This window comes from Ictalurus punctatus, chromosome 17 (assembly GCF_001660625.3).
Source record: "Ictalurus punctatus breed USDA103 chromosome 17, Coco_2.0, whole genome shotgun sequence".
NCBI lineage: Eukaryota > Metazoa > Chordata > Actinopteri > Siluriformes > Ictaluridae > Ictalurus > Ictalurus punctatus.
The window spans coordinates 3,027,453-3,050,209 of NC_030432.2; the positions used below are offsets into that span (position 1 = coordinate 3,027,453).

General features: G+C 41.8%; 2 protein-coding genes across 9 annotated transcripts in view; one reads left to right on the forward strand and one right to left on the reverse strand.

Moving 5' to 3' along the window:
• On the forward strand, window positions 1–6,761 carry tyr (tyrosinase). The gene is made up of 5 exons (XM_017491041.3): window positions 1–1,689; window positions 2,252–2,468; window positions 4,969–5,116; window positions 5,196–5,377; window positions 6,034–6,761. The coding sequence occupies exons 1-5, from the start codon at window positions 778–780 to the stop codon at window positions 6,273–6,275; spliced, it is 1,701 nt and encodes a 566-aa protein (XP_017346530.1). The 5' UTR covers window positions 1–777; the 3' UTR covers window positions 6,276–6,761.
• The window catches only part of LOC108277955 (NADPH oxidase 4), a 17,498-nt gene continuing 1,445 nt past the window's right edge, over window positions 6,705–22,757 (reverse strand). The window contains exons 2-18 of one of the 8 annotated variants that reach the window (XM_053687127.1): window positions 18,679–18,774; window positions 17,844–17,954; window positions 17,176–17,260; window positions 15,200–15,297; window positions 14,772–14,799; window positions 14,592–14,664; window positions 12,556–12,636; window positions 12,203–12,374; window positions 11,791–11,955; window positions 11,605–11,667; window positions 11,339–11,399; window positions 11,171–11,249; window positions 10,223–10,342; window positions 9,419–9,566; window positions 8,607–8,675; window positions 8,299–8,399; window positions 6,705–7,496 (exon numbers count right to left, since the gene is read on the reverse strand). In XM_053687127.1, the coding sequence (XP_053543102.1) occupies window positions 7,376–7,496; window positions 8,299–8,399; window positions 8,607–8,675; window positions 9,419–9,566; window positions 10,223–10,342; window positions 11,171–11,249; window positions 11,339–11,399; window positions 11,605–11,667; window positions 11,791–11,955; window positions 12,203–12,374; window positions 12,556–12,636; window positions 14,592–14,664; window positions 14,772–14,799; window positions 15,200–15,297; window positions 17,176–17,260; window positions 17,844–17,954; window positions 18,679–18,774 (1,671 nt within the window). In that variant the 3' untranslated portion in view covers window positions 6,705–7,375. Of the gene's footprint in view, window positions 7,497–8,298; window positions 8,400–8,606; window positions 8,676–9,418; window positions 9,567–9,722; window positions 10,050–10,222; window positions 10,343–11,170; window positions 11,250–11,338; window positions 11,400–11,604; window positions 11,668–11,790; window positions 11,956–12,202; window positions 12,375–12,555; window positions 12,637–14,591; window positions 14,665–14,771; window positions 14,800–15,199; window positions 15,298–17,175; window positions 17,261–17,843; window positions 17,955–18,678; window positions 18,793–22,757 lie in introns of those variants that run through there. The other 7 variants (XM_053687126.1, XM_053687129.1, XM_053687128.1 and 4 more) reach the window with 7 other exon arrangements.

The window sequence follows — 22,757 nt, forward strand, 5'->3', positions numbered from 1 at the left end:
GTGTGGAGAAAGAAAGGATCTGCTCATGGTCCAAAACATACAAGCTCATCTGTGAAACATGGTGGAGGTAGTGTCACGGCTTGGGCTTGCATGGCTTCTTCTGGAACGTTCTCACTAAATCTTTCTGGATGATGGAACTCATGATGGTAGCAGCAGAATGAATTCAGAAGACTACAGGAACATTTTGTCTGACAATTTACAGAGATTTACTGCATCCAGATGAATCAGGACCTACTTCATCATGCAGCAAGACAACGATCCAAAACACTTTGAAGTGGAAGGTTTTAGACTGGCCAAGTCGATCACCAGACCTTCACCCAACTGAGCAGCATCTCACCTCCTGCAGAGGAGACTGAACAGAGAACACCCCCCCTGAAACAAACACCAACTGAAAGGAGCTGCGGTGCTTCTTAAAACATGCCCTGAAATGGGCCGGTGTCCCATCCGGGATGAATTCTGCCGTCTTATACCCAGTGTTCCTGGAATTGGCTCCGGATCCGCCCTGACCCTGACCAGGATAAAGCGCTTACTTAAGAGGATGGAGGAATTATTATATTTAAGTATAGCGTTATTATATTTACATATTACTGTTATATTTATACAGTACAGTTCTCTTCCTCCAGACTTTTTGACTTTTTAATACTCCCCCCTACACACACACACCACACACACACCGTGTGGGATCACTCGAGCGCGTGAATTCCAGAGGCTGAGCCCCGGGGGACTACAGGGTCTGATCCTAAACATGTGATCATGTGTGTGTGTGTGTGAGAAGTTATGATTGAGACGAAGCGCAATCCCCTGCACTCTTTCACTCTTTCACGCACTCCGGGGAGTCTGATGCTCTCGCGCGCTTTGATCATGCAGCCGGTGAGTCTCGGGGTGCTCTTGTTCCTGCAGCTCGCACGTGTATCGCGCGCGCAGTTCCCGCGACCGTGTGCGACGTCCGAGGCGCTCCGGACTAAAACGTGCTGTCCCGCGTGGCCCGGTGACGGCTCGGTGTGCGGCGTGAGCTCCGGTCGCGGCTTCTGCCAAGACGTGCGGGTGTCCGATCTGCCGAACGGGCCTCAGTTCCCGCACAGCGACGTGGATGACCGCGAACGGTGGCCGCTCGTTTTCTACAACCGCACGTGCCAGTGCGCGGGCAACTTCATGGGCTACAACTGCGGCGAGTGCAAGTTCGGCTACTACGGTGCCAACTGCGCGGAAAGGCGCGAGAGCGTGCGGCGGAACATCTTCCAGCTGTCGGTGGCGGACCGGCAGCGCTTCATCTCGTACCTCAACCTGGCCAAGAACACCATCAGCCCCGACTACATGATCGTGACGGGCACGCGCGTGCAAATGAACGACAGCGCGACTCCGATGTTCGCCAACATCAGTGTGTACGACCTGTTCGTGTGGATGCACTACTACGTGTCGCGCGACGCGCTCCTCGGCGGTCCTGGCAACATCTGGTCGGACGTGGACTTCGCGCACGAGGCCGCCGCCTTCCTGCCGTGGCACCGCGTCTTCCTGCTCTTCTGGGAGCACGAGATCCGTAAACTCACCGGCGACATCAGCTTCACCATCCCGTACTGGGACTGGCGGGACGCACGAGACTGCCAGGTGTGCACGGACGAGCTGATGGGCGCGCGCAGCCCGCTCGACCCCAACCTCATCAGCCCCGCCTCGGTCTTCTCCTCCTGGAAGGTGAACAGTCTGAAAAACTGTGTGTTAGTTACTACTAGTGTGTGTGTGTGTGTGTGTGTGTGTGTGTGTGTGTGTGTGTGTGTGTGACCCAAACCTCATATAATAATGTATCATTAGTACTATTCAGTATGGTAGTGTACATGCTCTGTGGTACTCAAAAGGTGCTGTATTGCGGTACCACAGTATTTAATATGATACTATACAGTACACAGTGCCTATTTTGGTAGAGTCTGTTATTGTAGGTGAAAGTAGAGTAGGAAAGTAGAGATGTAAACCAGACATGCGTACACACACACACACACACACACACACACACACACACAGTTCAGATTGTGAGAAGTAGCCTCGAGCCACGTTGTATTAGCTCTCACACACTCACATGTGACTCCCACAAGGGGTTCTAGCACCTCACACACACACACACACACACACACACACACACACACACACACACACACACACACACACACACGAGTGGTTTGGTAGACATAAACCAAAGCCGCTTTACTCTCAGTACAACATGGACTTGGAAGTAATATAAAGCCTGTACTTGTGTGTGTAGGTGATCTGTACTCATCCAGAGGTGTATAACGCACGTGAGGTGCTGTGTGACGCTGCACCGGAGGGTCCGCTGCTCCGTAACCCTGGCAACCACGACCCCAGCCGCGTGGACCGGCTGCCTACCGACGCAGACGTGGAGTTCGTTCTCTCCCTCACACAGTACGAGAGCGACACTCTCGACAGGCGCGCCAACATGAGCTTCCGGAATGTGCTGGAAGGTAAACAATAAACAGACAAAAACACATTAGAACATTCTTGTTAGCTAGCTAGCGGTTATGGTTTTTATGGCTCTTCCTCCATTTTATCCAGACATTGGGATACCTTGGGATCGGCAAGGCAAACTTGACAAAAGTGGAATCACATCTGTAAAGAAACCAGGAACTACTGGCTAAATGGAAAGATAGTGCGTGATAAGCCACTCGCTTAATCCTCTGGAGGACTGTATAATCCCATGAGTCAGGGTCTGAGCTGATATAGCCTGGAAGTTCACGGCCTTGGGCAATCCGCAGGTTGGAATTCACGATTACTCTCTCGACATTGGGCGGCATGTTGGCACAGAGATAACGTTGTCACCTCACAGCTCCAGGGTCCCCAATACGATCCTTAACTCTCTGTACGGTCCCACGTTCTCCTTCTACCAGTCTGGGTTTCCTCCAGGTTCTTTGGTTTCCTCCAACCTCCCAAAAACATCACAGTAGATGGACTGATGACTCTAAATTGCTCATGGCTGTGAATGAGTATGTGGTGCCCTGAGATGGACTGGCATCCCCTCCAAGATGTTTCCATGCCCCATACTTAGAGTTCTTGGGTGGTGTAGGCTACGGATCCTTGACCAGGATAACGTGAATACTGAAGAGCAATAAATGAATGAATATCGCAATCCATTCAGCTCTGCATAACCCCGTTTGGAGGGTCTGTTCCAGGATGGCATAGAAACATCCTGGGCTGAGTCGATTGTAGGCTGTATGCTAAAGTTAAGCTCACAGCGATTTCCAATTCCTCCCAGAATGCTGCACAAGTCCTGTAGTTTACCAGTGGCCAGGATATTCTGATTATGTCACGCAAAAGACCTTAGTCCTGGTGGACTGAATGGAAAAGAACCTCGGCAACTTCAAAAGCAGTGGGTAAAACTTGTTTGTTCGGTCTACTACAACTAGGACGGTGGTGGAAACTTCAGACGAGGGTAGATGGTAGATCTTCAAAGTCTACTGAGAAGTAGAACCGTGGTCAGCGAGTCATGGGTACCATTTTTCCAGAAGGATGTCTGCTTGATATCTGCATAGCTGCCTCATAGTATGGCTGAATGTATCTGGAGATATTCTGAGCAGAATTTCTGGGATCAAATCTGTGTGGTACCACAGGATGTCCTGCCCAAGCTAGTGAACAGTGTTGAGTTGTGTTGAGTCTCTTCCACTCTAAACTCTTGTATCCTTGGACTGGAGCGTGGGATCACACCAGGGGCATCAGATTTTGACAATTTGAGATAGGTAAATTGTTCGGAAACAACTTCAGACCACTCCGCAGAAGTTAAGTGCCTGATTCGTGTTGAGATGGTGGTAGAAGATAAGAGTAGAAAACCGGGCCTTCTGATTGGAAAAGAGTTTCCCCTGTTTAGGAGCTCTCGAAGTCGAATCCCGACGATTCCACGGCTACTCGGGAGCCCAAGGAAGTTGAACTGGCCTTGTGTTCTGGGTGGGAAGGATGGTGTTACTCACTCCACAGTAAATTAGAGCGCCATTAACCAATTACGGGTGTCTATTGGTTGGTAACGTTCATGAAATTGCGGACCGATGCAATGACTAAAATGGAAAAACCTAGGATCCACTGGACTTCTTCGATTGTACTAGGGTCTAACCGTGATACTACTTAAAAAAAAAACCTTATTGTCCTTCACATTAGATGCTAGTTTACTAGTACACTGTTCCTTGCGTGTTTCGAGCTATCTGTTAATTGGCTAATTGCTTTGAAAGATCAGAAAAATCTTAACCTAAAGATCAAACTGCAGAATAAACTGACTCTTTAATGGTACAAAGTCTTATGCGAAGTACTCAAGGTTTTAGCTGATAGTTTAAGATTCTTATCCAACAATTGGAAGGCAAACCCAAAAAAAAACACCAACATGTGCCCAGATAATGTAGAAACACACACACACACACACACACGTGCTAAACCTCAACGTGCTCTTTTGTGTTTTGTTTGACGTTTGCCAATCTGATCAAAAAAGAAATCAGGCAATCACGTGTAAGTGTGCAAATCCCTCCTCAAATAAACCGCACCAAAAGCCTGCTTCAGCAGATTTGCATGCTTAAAACCTGCAGCGAGAGGTCAAGACATTACACGTGTCCGTCACGTAAACGCCCGCTACGTCTTTCCATCAATCCAGCGTAAACGATTCCCCATGAAGGTAACGTGACCGGTGTAAGGACTCGAACCAACAACATTTAATGGAATGACCAATCGTCTTGTCAAAACATTTTAATCACGTTAACGGTACAAATGTAGGTTTAAATTTCCGGATCTGCACGTGCCCCCACCCCGGCATTGTTTTTAAATCAGGGTGTGGAACAAATGTCCTCGCGAGGTTAGGAATAACGGACGGTTTTAACATTTGGACTAAACTGCGTTAGTACCGAGGTTGGAGTTCGATTTAGGTGTAGCAACGCATCCATTAGCTACATTGATAATGATGTCCTCACACAAATGTTTGTGTGTGTGCAGGTTTCGCAAGTCCGAAGACAGGTATAGCAGTGTCCGGTCAGAGCACGATGCACAACGCACTCCACATCTTCATGAACGGCTCGATGTCATCAGTGCCGGCGTCAGCTAATGACCCCATATTCCTTCTGCACCATGCGTTTATAGACAGGTAAGATGCTCACACTCTCACACACACTCTGATCTTGACAGTATTGTTGAGTTGATCTTTGTGTGCGCATGTGTGTCAGCATCTTTGAGCGATGGCTACGTCTTCACCGGCCCCCGCGCACTATTTACCCTGAATCCAACGCTCCGATTGGCCATAACGGAGCCTACAACATGGTGCCCTTCATCCCTCTGTACAAAAACATGGACTACTTCATCTCCACCAAAGAGCTGGGATACGAATACACTTACCTACTGGATCCAAGTGAGACACACACACACACACACACACACACACACACACACATACACATACATACACACACACACACACACACACACACCCATACGGATACACACATACACACACACACATTCAGATACACACAAACACATACACACACTTGCACATAGAGATACACATACATACACACACATTCGGATACACACACACACATTCAGATACACACAAACACATACACACACTTGCACATAGAGATACACACACATACACACACATTCGGATACACACATACACACACACACATTCAGATACACACAAACACATACACACACTTGCACATAGAGATACACACAAACACATACACCTGCACACATTCATACACACACATTCATACACATACACACACACATACAAACACATTCATACACATACACACACACACATTCATACACACACATTCATACACATACACACACACATACAAACACATTCATACACATACACACACATATACACGCACACACACACACACACAGGTAATGTAGTTATTAGTGTCATTTAAGTTATTTTCCTGAATTCTTACCATGATGTAGATTTTCTGCTAGATTTATAGGTCTCTGTCTCTCTCGGTCTATCTGTCTGTCTGCCTGTCTCACTCTCCATGTGTCTCACTTCAGCTCAGCGGTTCCTGCAGGAGTTTATCACTCCTTATTGGCAGCACATGCAGCAGATTTGGCCCTGGCTGCTTGGGGCCGCGGTGCTCGGGGCCCTGGTTGCCGCGGTCATCGCCATGATTATCAGAAGGGTTGTCAAGGTGACGCGTCGCCGAGGGAACAGGAAGAATGGACACGGAGAGAAACAACCACTACTGAACAGCAGCGAGGAGGAGGACACCGCTTCGTACCAGACCACACTCTGATCATGCACACACACACATACAACACACGCACGCACGCACACACACGATTACACAGAGACATCATGGTACACATACTGAATTTGTACTGTATGAACACACACACATGGATATCTCAACACACAGACACACAGAAAAGTGAACACACACACACACACACACACACACACACACACACACGGATAGTTCAACTCACTCATCTCATACACAAATATACACACTGGTAAAACTCTGAAATGGATAACTGAACACACACACCTCTCATACACAAATATTCACACGGGTAACACTCAGAAATGGATAAATGAACTTAAACACACAGATAACTGAACACACACACACACACACACACACACACACTGTCAGACCAAAAGACTGTACTGTACATTAATCTAAATGCTTGTTATGTGAATAAAATGAACATGTACTGTGTTAATAAAACACCAATAATGTTTATATACTGATTAAATAAAGGGCTCATAAAATCCACACACTGCAATTCTCTAAACACACACACACACACACACACACACACACACACACACACACACACGTGGCAATTAACCATAAAATCATTACAATGTCAATATTCATTATGCACAATATTGGTTTCTCTTCTAAAAATCTGAATTTTTAATTTAAATTTATAAAATCTACTAAAAACATCCTGAAAGTCCAACTGCGGATCGCAAGTTCAACAAAACACCAGAAACTAAAAATTCTTTCTGAAACGATTTCTTAATTTCACAAACAGTTAAATACTGCTGCTGATGTAACTGTATATATATATATATATTAAAAAAAAAAAAAAACAATAATGAAGAATAAACAACAAAAAATAATATTCTTAAATAATCACAATTTACAACGGAGGTATAAAAACACTAACTAAAGTTGTATGTATATATATATATATATATATATATATACTCAAACCAACAGATAAATACATTAACAGTAATAAAAAACAGGAACAATCTCTTTGTTTGTATATTATTCTTCTATTATCCTTGTTAACTTCTTGAAAAGTCATCTGTATCCAGCTCGGTTCATCCGGTAGTTTTTATCCCATGAGGTTCCTTTTAAAGTTCCCTCAGTGCGTGTTAGCTGAAGGACTCCTTGTTGTACTCGAAGACGGTTGTTGAAGACGAGAACGAGTTACAAAGTTTGTGCAACTCTCTGGAGATACTTTTCGGGCCACAGCAGAACACGCCCACTTTCTTACTGCAAACAAATGATAGATCATTGTAATCGCCCTGACAACGGCTGTGAATCAGTCCACAACTCCTAAGTTCCTAGCTGTATTTTCTTCTGTTCCTAACTAGTTCTTCTAGCTTTGTACTCCTATTAGACCCTAGATCTAGTTGAACTCTCATACTTCCTAGCTTTTGTTTCACTAACCCCCCCCCCCCGCAACCTCTCTCCCCAGCACTTCCTAGCTAACGTTAGCCAGCTAGCGTTAGTGATAACTCTAATGTTGATGATTACCTTCTCAAAACATTAATTAGTGTGGTCAATGTTATAGATTTAACCAAGTAATGAATCTATTCCCAAGGTGTGTCTCAATCTGCTCCCTAGGTGGTGAATCATATTTGTATATGGTGTACACGAGTAAGGGAACATAGTGAGCATCGATGCTCCGTGATATCTGCGGTGCATTGTGGGATTTTTTTTAGGGAGCGAACGCTCAAGTGGACTAGAAGGATTCTACGATTGAGGCAAGCCCTTAAAATGTCCGACTCCCAAATCAGTGCCCTGACGACTGAACTAGGGAGCTGAGTGAGACGCACCCTTAGTCTTCCTAGTCACTTGATCTAGTAGGCTAGTCCTTCTAAGTTCCTAGGTCTAATACCCTAGTCCTCATGGTTTCTAGCTCTGGTACCGTAGACGTCCTAATTCTAGTTCCGTAGTCATCTTTATCCATAACTTCAGACACCTGGTCCTCTTTAGTACTTAAGTCTAGTTCTTTTTTCTAAGTTTGTAAAAAAAAAAAAAATGTCCTTTGCTTTAGTTCTGTAGTACTTACTGCTTATTGGCTTTCCCTATTTCCTGAAAAAGAAGCTTCCACCTGGGTCGCCCAATCAAAAGCCTGGAACTCAGGGGGCGGTACTTTTCCTCAGTGAGGTTCTGTTGAAAAGAAGAAGAAAAAAAAATCACACCAATTACTAATCATTAATAATATTGATATAAAACGGATATACAGTGTTATATAAATTCAAGTAATTAATATTATAAAACCAATAATGTATAATAATCGGTTTTTTGACATACCATCTGGTATGATGTGGTATAAGTGTGTGTGTGTGTGTGTGTGTGTGTGTGTGTGTGTGTTACCTGCGGCCTGTGTGTACTAGTGAGATAGAGACGAATATTCAGGAAATCAGGACGATTCTCCTTCCATAACTACAGAGAGATGTAAAAAGAGAGGCGAAGGGAGAATAGAGAGAGAGACAGAGAGAGAGAGAGAGAGAGAGAGACAGACAGAAAGAAAGGCATGCAGTTATTACTCTAAACAGCAGATGGCAATACCGTCCAACACAAAGGAAGACCAGCAAAGCATATGTGTGTGTGTATATACACATATATATATATATATATATATATATATATATATATATATATATATATATATATATATATATATATAAATATATATATATATATATATATATATATATATATATATATATACACACACACAGTGTTTATATACAAGTATTATATAGTATATACTTGGAGAAGATCTGCAAAGAGGAGTGGGACAAAATCCCTCCTGAGATGTGTGCAAACCTGGCGGCCAACTACAAGAAACGCCTGACCTCTGTGATTGCCAACAAGGGTTTTGCCACCAAGTACCAAGTCATGTTTTGCAGAGGGGGTCAAATACTTATTTCCCTCATTAAAATGCAAATCAATTTCTAACATTTTTGACGTGCGTTTTTCTGGATTTTTTTGTTGTTATTCTGTCTCTCACTGTTCAAATAAATCTACCATTAAAATTATAGACGGATCATTTCTTTATCAGTGGGCAAACGTACAAAATCAGCAGGGGATCAAATACTTTTTTCCCTCACTGTATGTATATATATATGTGTGTGTGTTTGTGTGTGTGTGTGTGTGAGAGAGAGAGAAAGTGTGTGTGTTACCTTGCAATATAAACTACACAGCAGTTCAGCGAACCAGTAGAAACACTCCAACTCTCGACAGACCCACACGAAGTAGAGTCTCTGCAGCTTATAGCGACACCAGTCATCACTGTTGTATACACACACACACACACACAAAGAGCGGCCTCTACAGGTGAAACAAAACACTATCGCTGACAAATTTTGTTGTGATATTTGAAGGTTTTATTTCATATCAACGTCTCTCTTGTTGCTATTTTGTGTTTTTGGTTTAGTTTGAATATATATCTTTTCATTTACTTATATATATATATATATATATATATATATATATATATATATATATATATATATCTCATTTTAAAATTACAGTCATCCTGGTGTGCTGTATAAAAAAGGTTGTGGCATCAAAAGGAAATTGCGTTAACTCGTTATTATCTTTGACCACAAGTACACCCCCCTATGGGGTATTACACAAAGCGGGGTAACTCAGTAACCTAACAATTTCAACAATCCCGGCTTCAAACATCGAATTCAACAATCTTCCCGTTTTCACTCTGCTCAGCGGGAACAGGACACATCTGGATGGTGTTAGTGGAACACACTGAGCCTGGAGGATGCTATAAATACGCCTGGAGTTTATTACGTCACTCTGTGAAATAACCCCCAGACACACACACACACACACACACACACACACACACACACACACACACTAACATACAGGTAAACACTCATGTACACACACACAGGTAAACACAATCAGGTTAAACACACTGTGTGTGTGTGTGTGTGTGTGTGTGTGTGTGTGTGTGAGATACTCACAGCAGAGTGTGTAGGATGCAGGCAAAAGGTGTAACACCGATCCCTCCGGCCACACACACACTCACTTCGTAATGAAACACCTCCTCAGACGGACTGCCGAACGGACCGTCCACATACAGCCTGGGAGGCGGAGCCACACAGCACAGCAACCAATCAGAACAAAACACACCTGTTAGTGACTATGTTTACACGGACAGCAGTACTCTAATGATTGACCTTATTCTGAATAAAACATAATATTGAGATTAAGGTGTTTACATGAGTTGCTTTTAGACTTTACACGTTAGAGCACGTAGATCGAGTAACGGCACACGGTGTTAAGGTGTGTACGTGTCTGTAATACACGTCGATAATGCGACTAAAACAGGAAATACTCCACACGTCTTAATTCCATTTGTGTTTACTCCGAGTACGACTTTAGATGGATGAAGGTCATCAATAATCTCTGTTTACATGCTAGTTTCTTAATCAGAGTATCGGGTTCATATCGGATTATTGTCGTCAGTGTGCATGTACCGATTGTGTTGCAAGCAACAGGATATGACATCACGCTGAGAGCGGCTTCTTATAAAAACAACAGGAGGTGAAGGGCACGCACGTGTCTCCACATACACACAAACACAAACTTCCTGAACATGACAGTATTCACAAAAAAACCACACACACACACACAAACATAAACACACACAAACATAAACACAAACACAGACACACAATTTGGAAGCAGACGAGTTTCCATGAGTCATTGTCATTGTTCACTGTGAAAACAACACACACACATACTCACACACACACACACAAAAATCCAGACGTTTAAACACTCTAATCCCAAAGTGCTGAAGAGTTCAGTAGGTCATATATTTTCACCATTCACAGAGATAAGAGGAACATTTTTCTCACACACACACACACACACACACACACACACACACACACACAGGAACGTACTTGGGGTATCTCTGCTGACGCATCATGGGAAGGACCTCGGAATATTCTGCTTCAGGCAGCAACAGCTGCGAAAAACATTCTAAGGAGAGAGGGAGGATGTGTAATAATCTACTTCTACATTATGAAAGAAATGATGTGAGAGTGTGCGTGTGTGCATGTGTGTCTCACTCGTCCAGTCCCCAAGCACTCGAATATGAATCCCAAATGTGTCTTTGTTCTGAGTTGGACACTGAAGAGCAAAAATACAGAGTGAGTCTCACACACACACGCACGCACACACACGCACGCACACACACACAGTTTTGGGAAAGTCCCTGGTGTGCATCTACAGAACCATTACATCAACACAAGTAAATACAGACACGTATAAACAATTTTTTAAAAATGCACACACACACACACACACACACACACACACACACACACACACTCACCGCAGTCAGAGTGAATGCATGATTTTCGAATGATGACACACTTGGGCAGTTCAGTAAAATGTACTAAGGAACACACACACACCCAAACACACACACACACACACACAAATATAAGAAATGAATGCAAGTTGTAATGTTGCAATAACATTATATACATAGATATACATATATAGGGGCGTGGCTTACTTGTCCTGGGCGGGGCTTAAAGCCACTCTTCAGCATGCACACCTCAATGACATCACAGGGGTGCCTTGTGACAGATACCACGGTAACAGGGATGCTGCCCCTCACATAGCGATACACTCTCTCTGCGCAGTACAAACAGAGAGGAGCCGAGACCCATAACCACGACTACACACACACACACACACACACACACACACACACACACACACACACACACACACACACAAATCAATTAGGCATATCATAAGCAGGACATTATGCGTATTCATTTGTGTACTGTATTATTTCTAATTGTACTACACACACACACACACACAAACAAAATCACAGAAAAACACACACAAACACACACACACAAAGACACACAAAAACACACACACAAAAACACAAACACAGACACAAACACACACACCTGGGGAAAGTGAGCTTGAAACTTGGCCTCTTCGCCACACACTGTAGGTGAGCTTTTAGCTGACTCCGCCCTCTTTTCTTCTTCTGCTGTCAGATTGGTTGGAGGCATCCGATTGGCCAAGATGCAGCCTGGCGGGTGGGCTTCCACGTTCGTCTGGTACTTCAACATCCCTCTGTAGAACAGTGAGGTTACATGTGATTCTGTTTATGTGTGTGCACTTGTGTGTGTGTGTGTGTGTGTGTGTGTGTGAGAGAGAGACAGAGAGTGTGAGTGTGAGAGAGAAGAGTGAGAGAGAGAGCGAGAGAGAGAGAGAGAGAGAGAGAGAGAGAGAGAGAGAGAGAGAGAGATCTTACCCCAGCACATGCAGCATCAGTATGATGTAGAAGAGGATAAAAAGATTGTGAGTGTACCAGAAGATCTCATAGCTGCACACTCTGTGGAGACACACACATACACACACATACACACACACACACACACACACACACACACACACACACACACACACAGGGAGGAAAAGGGAAAAGTGCGTAAAGTCGCAAATTTCACAACTTTTTTACCAGACGGTAAAAAGAAGCAGAAAAAGTAGAACAACAATAGAGTGCCTGCACACCTCCAGTGCAGCATTAAACAGTCTGAAGTGGAAACACTGAGGGAATCTGTGTGTGTGAAGTGATTAGGGGAAGTGAACAGGGGAAGTGGGCGAGAGTGCATTGTGAACAGAGCTGAAGTGGCTCTCAGATGAAATGAAAGAGCCTTCAGTCCTCTTCAGGGGAGCGAGTGATAAGTGCCCTTTCGAGAGCCCTGGGGTTAGGGGGCGTGTCTTATTGAGGATGAGAGCAGGTCATTGAGTCTACTGAAACACTCATCACACTGCGATCTGAACACCGCCACGGGCCACAAAACACACTTCAATCAGAGAAGGGTGCACTCAAAGACACTGAAATCACTGTACTCTGTGTGTGTGTGTGTGTGTGTGTGTGTGTGTGTGTGTGTGTGTGTGAGGTTAGCTCTGGGTCAGCTGGCAATTTCCAAGTGCCCACTCATAGAGAGAGACGACCTAAAAGACACAAGAGGGGGAAAAAGAGCAGAAGAAAAGAGAGGAGTGGGGGAAAGGCGGGGAAAGGCAAGATAAGTGTGGAGGAGATAAACGAATGGGAGGATCCATGAAAAGAGAAGACAGCAATAATAGAAAAGGAGAGAGAAAGGAACAGAATAGATAAGAAGAGGACTAAAATGGAACAAGGAATAAAGATGAGGAGAAGAGATGAGGAAATGAGAGAAAGGTAAAGGGGAAAAGAAAAGGAAGGCGAAGTTGGGGGAAGAGAGAAAAGGAAAACAGGAATAGAAAGAAGAAAAAGAAAAAAAGAGATCAGAAACAAAAAGACAGGGGGATATGAAGAGGAGAGAAGAGAGAAAAGAAAAGAAGTGGAGAGAGAAGGGAAAAGAAAAGGAAAGAAGAGAGAAGAAGAAAAAAGAAAAGACAGAAGAAGAGAAAAGAAAAGAAGAGAAGAGAAGAGAAAAGAAGAGAAAAGAAAAGAAGAGAGAAGAAGAGAAGAGAAAAGAAAAGACAGAAGAAGAGAAAAGAAAAGAAGAGAAGAGAAGAGAAAAGAAGAGAAAAGAAAAGAAGAGAGAAGAAGAGAAGAGAAAAGAAGACAGAAGAAGAGAAAAGAAAAGAAGAGAGAAGAAGAGAAAAGAAAAGAAGAGAGAAGAAGAGAAAAGAAAAGAAGAGAGAAGAAGAGAAGAGAAAAGAAGACAGAAGAAGAGAAAAGAAAAGAAGACAGAAGAAGAGAAAAGAAAAGAAGAGAAGAGAAGAGAAAAGAAGAGAAAAGAAAAGAAGAGAGAAGAAGAGAAAAGAAGAGAAGAGAAAAGACAGAAGAAGAGAAAAGAAAAGAAGAGAGAAGAAGAGAAAAGAAAAGACAGAAGAAGAGAAAAGAAAAGAAGAGAGAAGAAGAGAAAAGAAAAGACAGAAGAAGAGAAAAGAAAAGAAGAGAGAAGAAGAGAAAAGAAAAGACAGAAGAAGAGAAAAGAAGAGAAGAGAAGAGAAAAGAAGAGAAAAGAAAAGAAGAGAGAAGAAGAGAAAAGAAAAGAAGGGAAAAGAAAAGAAGAAGAGAGAAAAGAAAAGGAGAGAAGAAGAGAAAAGAAAAGAAGAGAAAAGAAAAGAAGAGAGAAGAAGAGAAAAGAAGAGAAAAGAAAAGAAGAGAGAAGAAGAGAAAAGAAGAGAAAAGAAAAGAAGAGAGAAGAAGAGAAAAGAAAAGAAGAGAGAAGAAGAGAAAAGAAGAGAAAAGAAAAGAAGAGAGAAGAAGAGAAAAGAAAAGAAGAAGAGAAAAAAGAAAAGAAGAGAGAAGAAGAGAAGAGAGGAAAAGAAAAGAAGAGAGAAGACACATACCGTATACTGTGTGAGGACGCTGTAAACATCAGGAATAAAATGAGCACCAATAGGACACCTGTAATCCCAGGAACTGTCCAATCAGTGAAGGAAATGACTGTTAATCACTGGCTCCGCCCCCAAATACTATAATTCATGTCTACTTCAATGTTTTTATTAGTTGTGTGACATGTGACTCACCTGTGGTCAGAATGAGGACACGGGGATCCTGCAACGACACACACACACACACACACACACACACACTATTATTAAACTTCAATTTAAAAGACGCGGCTATGTGTGTGTGTGTGTGTGTGTGTGTGTGTGTGTGTGTGTGTGCGTGCGTGCGTGCGTCCATGCGTGTGTTTGTGTGTGTGTGTGTGTGTATGTGTGTCTGTATGTGTATGTGGGTGTATGTGGGTGTGTGTGTATGTCTGCGTGGGTGTATGTGTATGTGTGTGTATGTCTGTGTGTGTGTATGTATGTCTGCGTGTGTGTATGTGGGTGTATGTCTGGTGTGTGTATGTCTGCGTGTGTGTATGTGGGTGTGTGTGTATGTCTGCGTGTGTGTATGTGGGTGTGTGTGTATGTCTGCGTGTGTGTGTATGTCTGTGTGTGTGTGCTACCTGGCCCCGGTAATGTGCTACATTGAGGTCAGGAAACTCGTCTGAGAATCGGACAGAGAAATTGACAGCATTCACCAGGTGAGCGCTCACGTGAATCACTGTGCAACACACACACACACACACACACACACACACACACCATTAGGAGACTGGAGAAAATGTTATAACTAATAACACTAGGCCTCTTTCAAATCGTGCAATCGAATTCACTATGCAAAATGGCCGCCGATTCATCTCTCGAGAATTTGATATGTGCTAGCTACCTACATATTTAGCTAAACAGACAAAAGCTTCTAACCTAGCTAAGAGTATAGTTGTAAACATTTTTGGATACGTCGCTATGGTTTCGACTTATTTGAACGTACAGGTTCGCTCAGATTCGGGTATACTGATTAGTTCACCCTTGAGCTACGGAAAAATAGCTAACAATTGTTGCTATTCTCTATTATATTATTCTTTATGTATATATATGTTTACGTTTATGTATTGTTTAGCTAGATAAAGACTTCTGCATGTACAAACTTCCGATGTGCAATATGTAAGGGAATAAAACTGTTACAAAGTCCTGACACTGGCGACTCGACCAAAAAAAAAAAAAAAAAAAAAAAAAAAAAAACGTAGCTACATAGCTAGCTATAGTTACTTAGCAAACATAGTTATATAGCAAACGATAGTCAAATTATGTTCAGCAGCAGAAAATTAGCTGCCGCTAGTCCCGGACATATCTGGTAAAGCTGATAAACTAGCGAGAAATAGTAAATACACGTAATGTTTAACAATATGACGTTAAAAGAAATTGACAAGACAATTGACATAGCTTTTTATGCTAATGCTAGCATCAAACAAATTAGCCTCGGTCATGTTTTTTAAGGTGGCTGAGTTGTAAAGCTCTGAAATCCACACTGTGGGTTTGTTACTTTATGTTTTCTTAGCAGTATAGAATGTCCTCGAACACACAAACACACACACACACACACACACACACACACACACACACACACACACTACCCCCCGAGGAGAAGTCTGACAGCATGCTTCAAGTATGCGGGACTGCGGATCTGTTCAACAGCTGATAATCTCTCTCTCTCTCTCTCTCTCTCTCTCTCTCTACCTTTTTCTTCCTCCCTCTATCCATCTCTCCCTCATAGACCTGGTTTATTCGGCTGGTTTATGTCACCCTGATGCCATGGTGATAGACTACCTCAGAACTTAGGAACTCTGTAATTAGAACAGCTTCAAAAAGTCCCGAGGCAGGAAACACAGTATAGTGTACATTCTAGTACTCTCTATCAGTCTCTCTCTCTCTCATACACACACACACACACACACACACACCTGTTAACCAAGAACACAGCTGCTCTGCTTAGATTTCAGCACCAGCTTAAAATAATTAGCTTTGTTTTCTTCTAATAAAAAAAAAAAATTGTGGCTAGCTAACTTATTATAACCTGAGGAGAAATGGCAGTTGCTAACATGCTAATTGTGGTCATTAGCATTCAGTAGCTAGTATACTTAACGGGCAGGTTTTGTGAATAATTAAAGAAATGCAGGAAACATGAATGAAAACAGCTATAAATATCATGTTCGTATTTTATGTATTCATGCCAAAGCATAACTGTTTTGGTTATTAACTGAAGTTTGTTGTGGTTGGTTGGAATTAGCTGTTTAGCTGCTGATTTCATTCAATTATATTTATAGCTAGTTGCGCTAGTTGTGGTTAGATATTATAGCCAGTGTTTAGCTAGATGCTAGTAGCTTGATTAGCCCTCTGATAATGTCCAGGTCTAGTATGTGGTATTAGCATTCATGAATAAGATAACTGCTGAAAAAGATGCTAAGACGCTAACTGTGGTTATTAGCTGTTGTGAGCTAGGATACTTCATGGATAATTGAGGTCAGTATTTTGTATTTGGTTGGTTATAGGTATTTCTCCCCAGTGTAATTTCATCACGGTTAGCAATGTAGCAACGTCTCACCTGAGAAGACGCAAATAGCGACGCCACACGCCACGTGGAAGGTTTTACTTTTATCCAGCAACCTGCGCACTTTTCTACTGCTCACCTGAAACAGACGATAAACAGTGATAATCAGATTTCTGGATATTAGCTCAGTTTCTGTCTTAGCAAGATGTTTACCTCAGACATGTGTCTATCTGACGGTGAATCTGTCTCTCTATCATTCTCGCTCTGTGCCTCATCTTACTCTGCGTGTGTCTCTCTCTCACTCTGTGCGTCTGTCGCTCAGTGTCTCTTCCTCTCTCAGGGTCTCTTTCACTGTGTCTCTCTCTGTTAGTGTCTCTCTCTCTCACTAAGTGTCTCTCACTCTCTCACTCAGTGTCTCTCTCTCAGTGTGTCTCTCTCTCTTGCTCACTGGCTCTCTCTCTTTGTTAGTATCTCTCTCTGCTAGTCTCTCTCTCTTGTTCAGTGTCTGTCCCTCTCCCGCTCAGTGTCTATTGCTCTCCGTGTCTCTCTCTCTCTGGCTCAGTGTCTCTCTCTCTCTGGCTCAGTGTCTCTCTCTCTCTGGCTCAGTGTCTCTCTCAGTTAGTGTGCGTGTCTCTCTCTCTCACTCAGTGTGTGTCTCTGTGTCTCTCTCTTACTAGGTGTGTGTCTCTCTCGCTCACTCAGTGTGTGTGTGTCTCTCTCACCTGTGTCTGTCCCCTCAGTATGGTGAGGATGGATCTGCACATAGGCAGCAAGACGAGGCTGCAGTTCAGGTTCAGGACAGATGCTGATGCTCGACTCACACACAGTCCTAGCTGCACACACACACACACAACATGTAAAGTTTCATTCAGAACTAAAATGGTAACACATCTTCAAAATTATCCTGTAGTGTGTGTGTGTGTGTGTGTGTGTGTGTGTGTGTGTGTATTGAGATCTCTCTCTACACACACACACACATACGCAAGGTGTACATGTCAAATATCAGACACACACATTAACACACACACTTACTTTATACTGTTGCCTTAAGTGTAGACAGATCAGTGACTATATGTGTGTGTGTGTGTGTGTGTGTGTGTGTGTGTGTGTGTGAGAGTGTGTCTGAGCCCCTGTAATATGCTGTGTGTGATCTTTGTGCTCTCTGTAGAAGCGGACATGCTGCCACACGCTCTCTGTTGTAAGGAAATGTCTTACACACACACACACTCTACACTGTATACTATGTTTCCCTAACTTTAGTGTGTGTGTGTGTGTGTGTGTGTGTGTGTGTGTAAAAGACAGTGTATTTCCATTGTGAGTGTCCATTGTGTGTGTAGCTGTAGTCATGTAATCAAATATCACACCCACACCCACAGTCTATTCATTCTACACTTGCAGCATGCATTGTGTGTGTGTTATTTTGTCTATGACATTTGGCTACACGTACACACACGCTTCTAGACACTCCACACACACAATTCATTCTACACTTAAGGAAATAGTATACAGTGTGTGTGTGTGTGTGTGTGTATAGAATGTGTGAGTGTGTTTTCTTACCCCCAGCATGTTGTGTAAGTAGTAATACTGCGCTCCATTGCAGTACAGCATGAACGTCCTCCAGAAGAGCCACACACTCACACCTACCCATACAACCTGAAAACACACACACACCTGAAAACACACACAGCATTGGCGTACACACCTCTATTATCATCTTATGCATTAACTTAGATTGTTGAAGTATACTGCTGTGTTGATTTTGAGTAGAATGAACACCTTCCGTGTTGATTTTGAGTAGAATGAACACCTTCCGTGTTGATTTTGAGTAGAATGAACACCTTCCGTGTTGATTTTGAGTAGAATGAACACCTTCCGTGTTGATTTTGAGTAGAATGAACACCTTCCGTGTTGATTTTGAGTAGACCCAACACCTTAACAAGTTTCTACCACTTTTAACGGAGCAACATGAAATCAACAGGGCCGCCCGCACTGTGAACGCTGTCAAGATCCTGCTTCTCTACTTTATAAAATTCATTTAGAACAGTACTAAGTTTAGATCAATTAACAATGACCGCTGCTTTGAGAACGTTAGCATTATCGCTAATGTTATCGCTAGCTTGTTGCTAATCTATCTACTATTGTCCGCTGGTTAGCCTGGTTAGCTTGTCGCTAATCTGTTCACTGTTGTCTGCTGGTTAGCTTGTTGCTAATTTGTTCACTGTTCACTGGTTAGCTTGTCGCTAATCTACTCACTGTTGTCTGCTGGTTATCTTGTCGCTAATCTGTTCACTGTTGTCCGCTGGTTAGCTTGTCACTAATCTGTTCACTGTTTGCTGGGTAGCTTGTCGCTAATCTACTCACTCTTGTCCACTGGTTAGCTTGTCGCTAATCTACTCACTGTTGTCCACTGGTTAGCTTGTCGCTAATCTGTTCACTGTTGTCCACTGGTTAGCTTGTCGCTAATCTGTTCACTGTTGTCCACTGGTTAGCTTGTCGCTAATCTACTCACTGTCGTCCACTGGTTAGCTTGTCGCTAATCTACTCACTGTTGTCCACTGGTTAGCTTGTCGCTAATCTACTCACTGTTGTCCACTGGTTAGCTTGTCGCTAATCTACTCACTGTTGTCCACTGGTTAGCTTGTCGCTAATCTGTTCATTGTTGTCCACTGGTTAGCTTGTCGCTAATCTGTTCACTGTTGTCCACTGGTTAGCTTGTCGCTAATCTGTTCACTGTTGTCCACTGGTTAGCTTGTCGCTAATCTGTTCACTGTTGTCCACTGGTTACCTTGTCGCTAATCTGTTCACTGCTGGTTAGCTTGTCGCTAATCTGTTCACTGTTGTCCGCTGGTTTGCTTGTCGGTAGTCCACTCCGCTGTTGTCCGCTGGTTTGCTTGTCGGTAGTCCACTCCGCTGTTGTCCACTGGTTAGCTTGTCGCTGGTCTACTCCGCTGTTGTCCACTGGTTTGCTTGTCGCTGGTCTACTCCGCTGTTGTCCACTGGTTTGCTTGTCGGTAGTCCACTCCGCTGTTGTCCACTGGTTAGCTTGTCGGTAGTCCACTCCGCTGTTGTCCACTGGTTAGCTTGTCGCTGGTCTACTCCGCTGTTGTCCACTGGTTAGCTTGTCGCTGGTCTACTCCGCTGTTGTCCACTGGTTTGCTTGTCGCTAGTCTACTCCGCTGTTGTTGCTGTGCTGCAATTTCAGTCCAAAATTCTGCATGAACCAGTAGCCACTCAGGTGTGTAACTGTAAAAATGCAGCTAAAGTAGCTTTTTATGCGCTTTATGTGCTCCGACAGAACAAACTTCGCACGTCGAATGTCCCGAGGTGGTCCCAGCCAGACACCAGCGAGCTAATTTAGCTTAGTTAGCTACCGTTCTTGTTTAGCTAACAGAAAAATGATTAATAACCAGACAGTCATATGGAATTATAAATGTTGATTGTTTTTTTTTTCGAAGTACCTAGGTTTGACATTCTGTTATCGCCATCGGCCACTTTAAATATTTAACGCAACGCTGCGTTTTTCGTGTTTAAGCGCGTAATTGCGTTGTAGGGGTTTATTACAACATATTTACACAGTCGTCTTTTTGTGAAATTTTACAGAGTTTGTTATTAGCTTTTTATCAAATTGTTAAAGTTGGATAGTTATCATTGACTATTGATGTGTGGAGGAATCATTTGGCCAAGTTTACTAAGTTTTCAATGAAGAATTAAAAGCACTTTTCTGTCACATTTTGGGTTCAAAATCGGACATTTTGCTCGAAACGTTCAAATTTCTTAAGAATCTTAATGCAACATAATTACATTCACTAATGTTGACTCGATTTTAGCTGCATATGTTCAATTTGTATTTCTTATCTCTGCTAATGAGATCATTCTGAAGTAGTTTTGGCTGAACAAGGTATTATTATTATTATTATTATTATTATTATTATTATTATTACTATTTGGGCCAGTTTTACTTTATCAGTCAACACAACACAGAGAGCAGTCTGTTCAGCAGAGTAAGATTCAGTCTAGTGGGATGTATCAGTAAGAAGTTGAGTAAAGATACTACATTGAATTGATCAGATACTACATTGAATTGATCAGATACTACATATATCAGATACTACATTGAATTGATCAGATACTACATATATCAGATACTACATTGAATTGATCAGATACTACATATATCAGATACTACATTGAATTGATCAGATACTACATATATCAGATACTACATTGAATTGATCAGATACTACATATATCAGATACTACATTTATCAGATACTACATATATCAGATACTACATTTATCAGATACTACATTGAATTGATCAGATACTACATATATCAGATACTACATTGAATTGATCAGATACTACATATATCAGATACTACATTTATCAGATACTACATATATCAGATACTACATTTATCAGATACTACATATATCAGATACTACATTTATCAGATACTACATTGAATTGAACAGATACTACATTTATCAGATACTACATTGAATTGATCAGATATTACATATATCAGATACTACATTGAATTGATCAGATACTACATATATCAGATACTACATTGAAGTGATCAGATACTACATATATCAGATACTACATTTATCAGATACTACATTTAATTGATCAGATACTACATATATCAGATACTACATTTATCAGATACTACATTGAATTGAACAGATACTACATTTAATTTATCAGATACTACATTGAATTGATCAGATACTACATATATCAGATACTACATTTATCAGATACTACATTTAATTGATCAGATACTACATATATCAGATACTACATTGAATTGATCAGACACTACATTTATCAGATACTACATTGAATTGATCAGACACTACATTGAATTGATCAGATACTACATTTATCAGATACTACATTGAATTGATCAGATACTACATTTATCAGATACTACATTTATCAGATACTACATTGAATTGATCAGATACTACATTGAATTGATCAGATACTACATTTATCAGATACTACATTTATCAGATACTACATTGAATTGAACAGATACTACATTTAATTTATCAGATACTACATTGAATTGATCAGATACTACATATATCAGATACTACATTTATCAGATACTACATTTATCAGATACTACATTTAATTGATCAGATACTACATATATCAGATACTACATTTATCAGATACTACATTGAATTGAACAGATACTACATTTAATTTATCAGATACTACATTGAATTGATCAGATACTACATATATCAGATACTACATTTATCAGATACTACATTTATCAGATACTACATTGAATTGAACAGATACTACATATATCAGATACTACATTGAATTGATCAGATATTACATATATCAGATACTACATTGAATTGATCAGATACTACATATATCAGATACTACATTGAATTGAACAGATACTACATTTATCAGATACTACATTTATCAGATACTACATATATCAGATACTACATTTATCAGATACTATATTGAATTGATCAGATACTACATTTATCAGATACTACATTGAATTGATCAGATACTACATTGAATTGATCAGATACTACATTTAATTGATCAGATATTACATACATCAGATACTACATTGAATTGATCAGAT

Bases quoted from the DNA above. Each gene is read 5' to 3' on its own strand.
- tyr (XM_017491041.3), top strand. From the start codon at position 778: ATGATTGAGACGAAGCGCAATCCCCTGCACTCTTTCACTCTTTCACGC. The intron at 2,469-4,968 runs GTAAACAATAAA...GTGTGTGTGCAG, and splicing joins CTTCCGGAATGTGCTGGAAG to GTTTCGCAAGTCCGAAGACA. The intron at 5,378-6,033 runs GTGAGACACACA...GTCTCACTTCAG, and splicing joins CACTTACCTACTGGATCCAA to CTCAGCGGTTCCTGCAGGAG.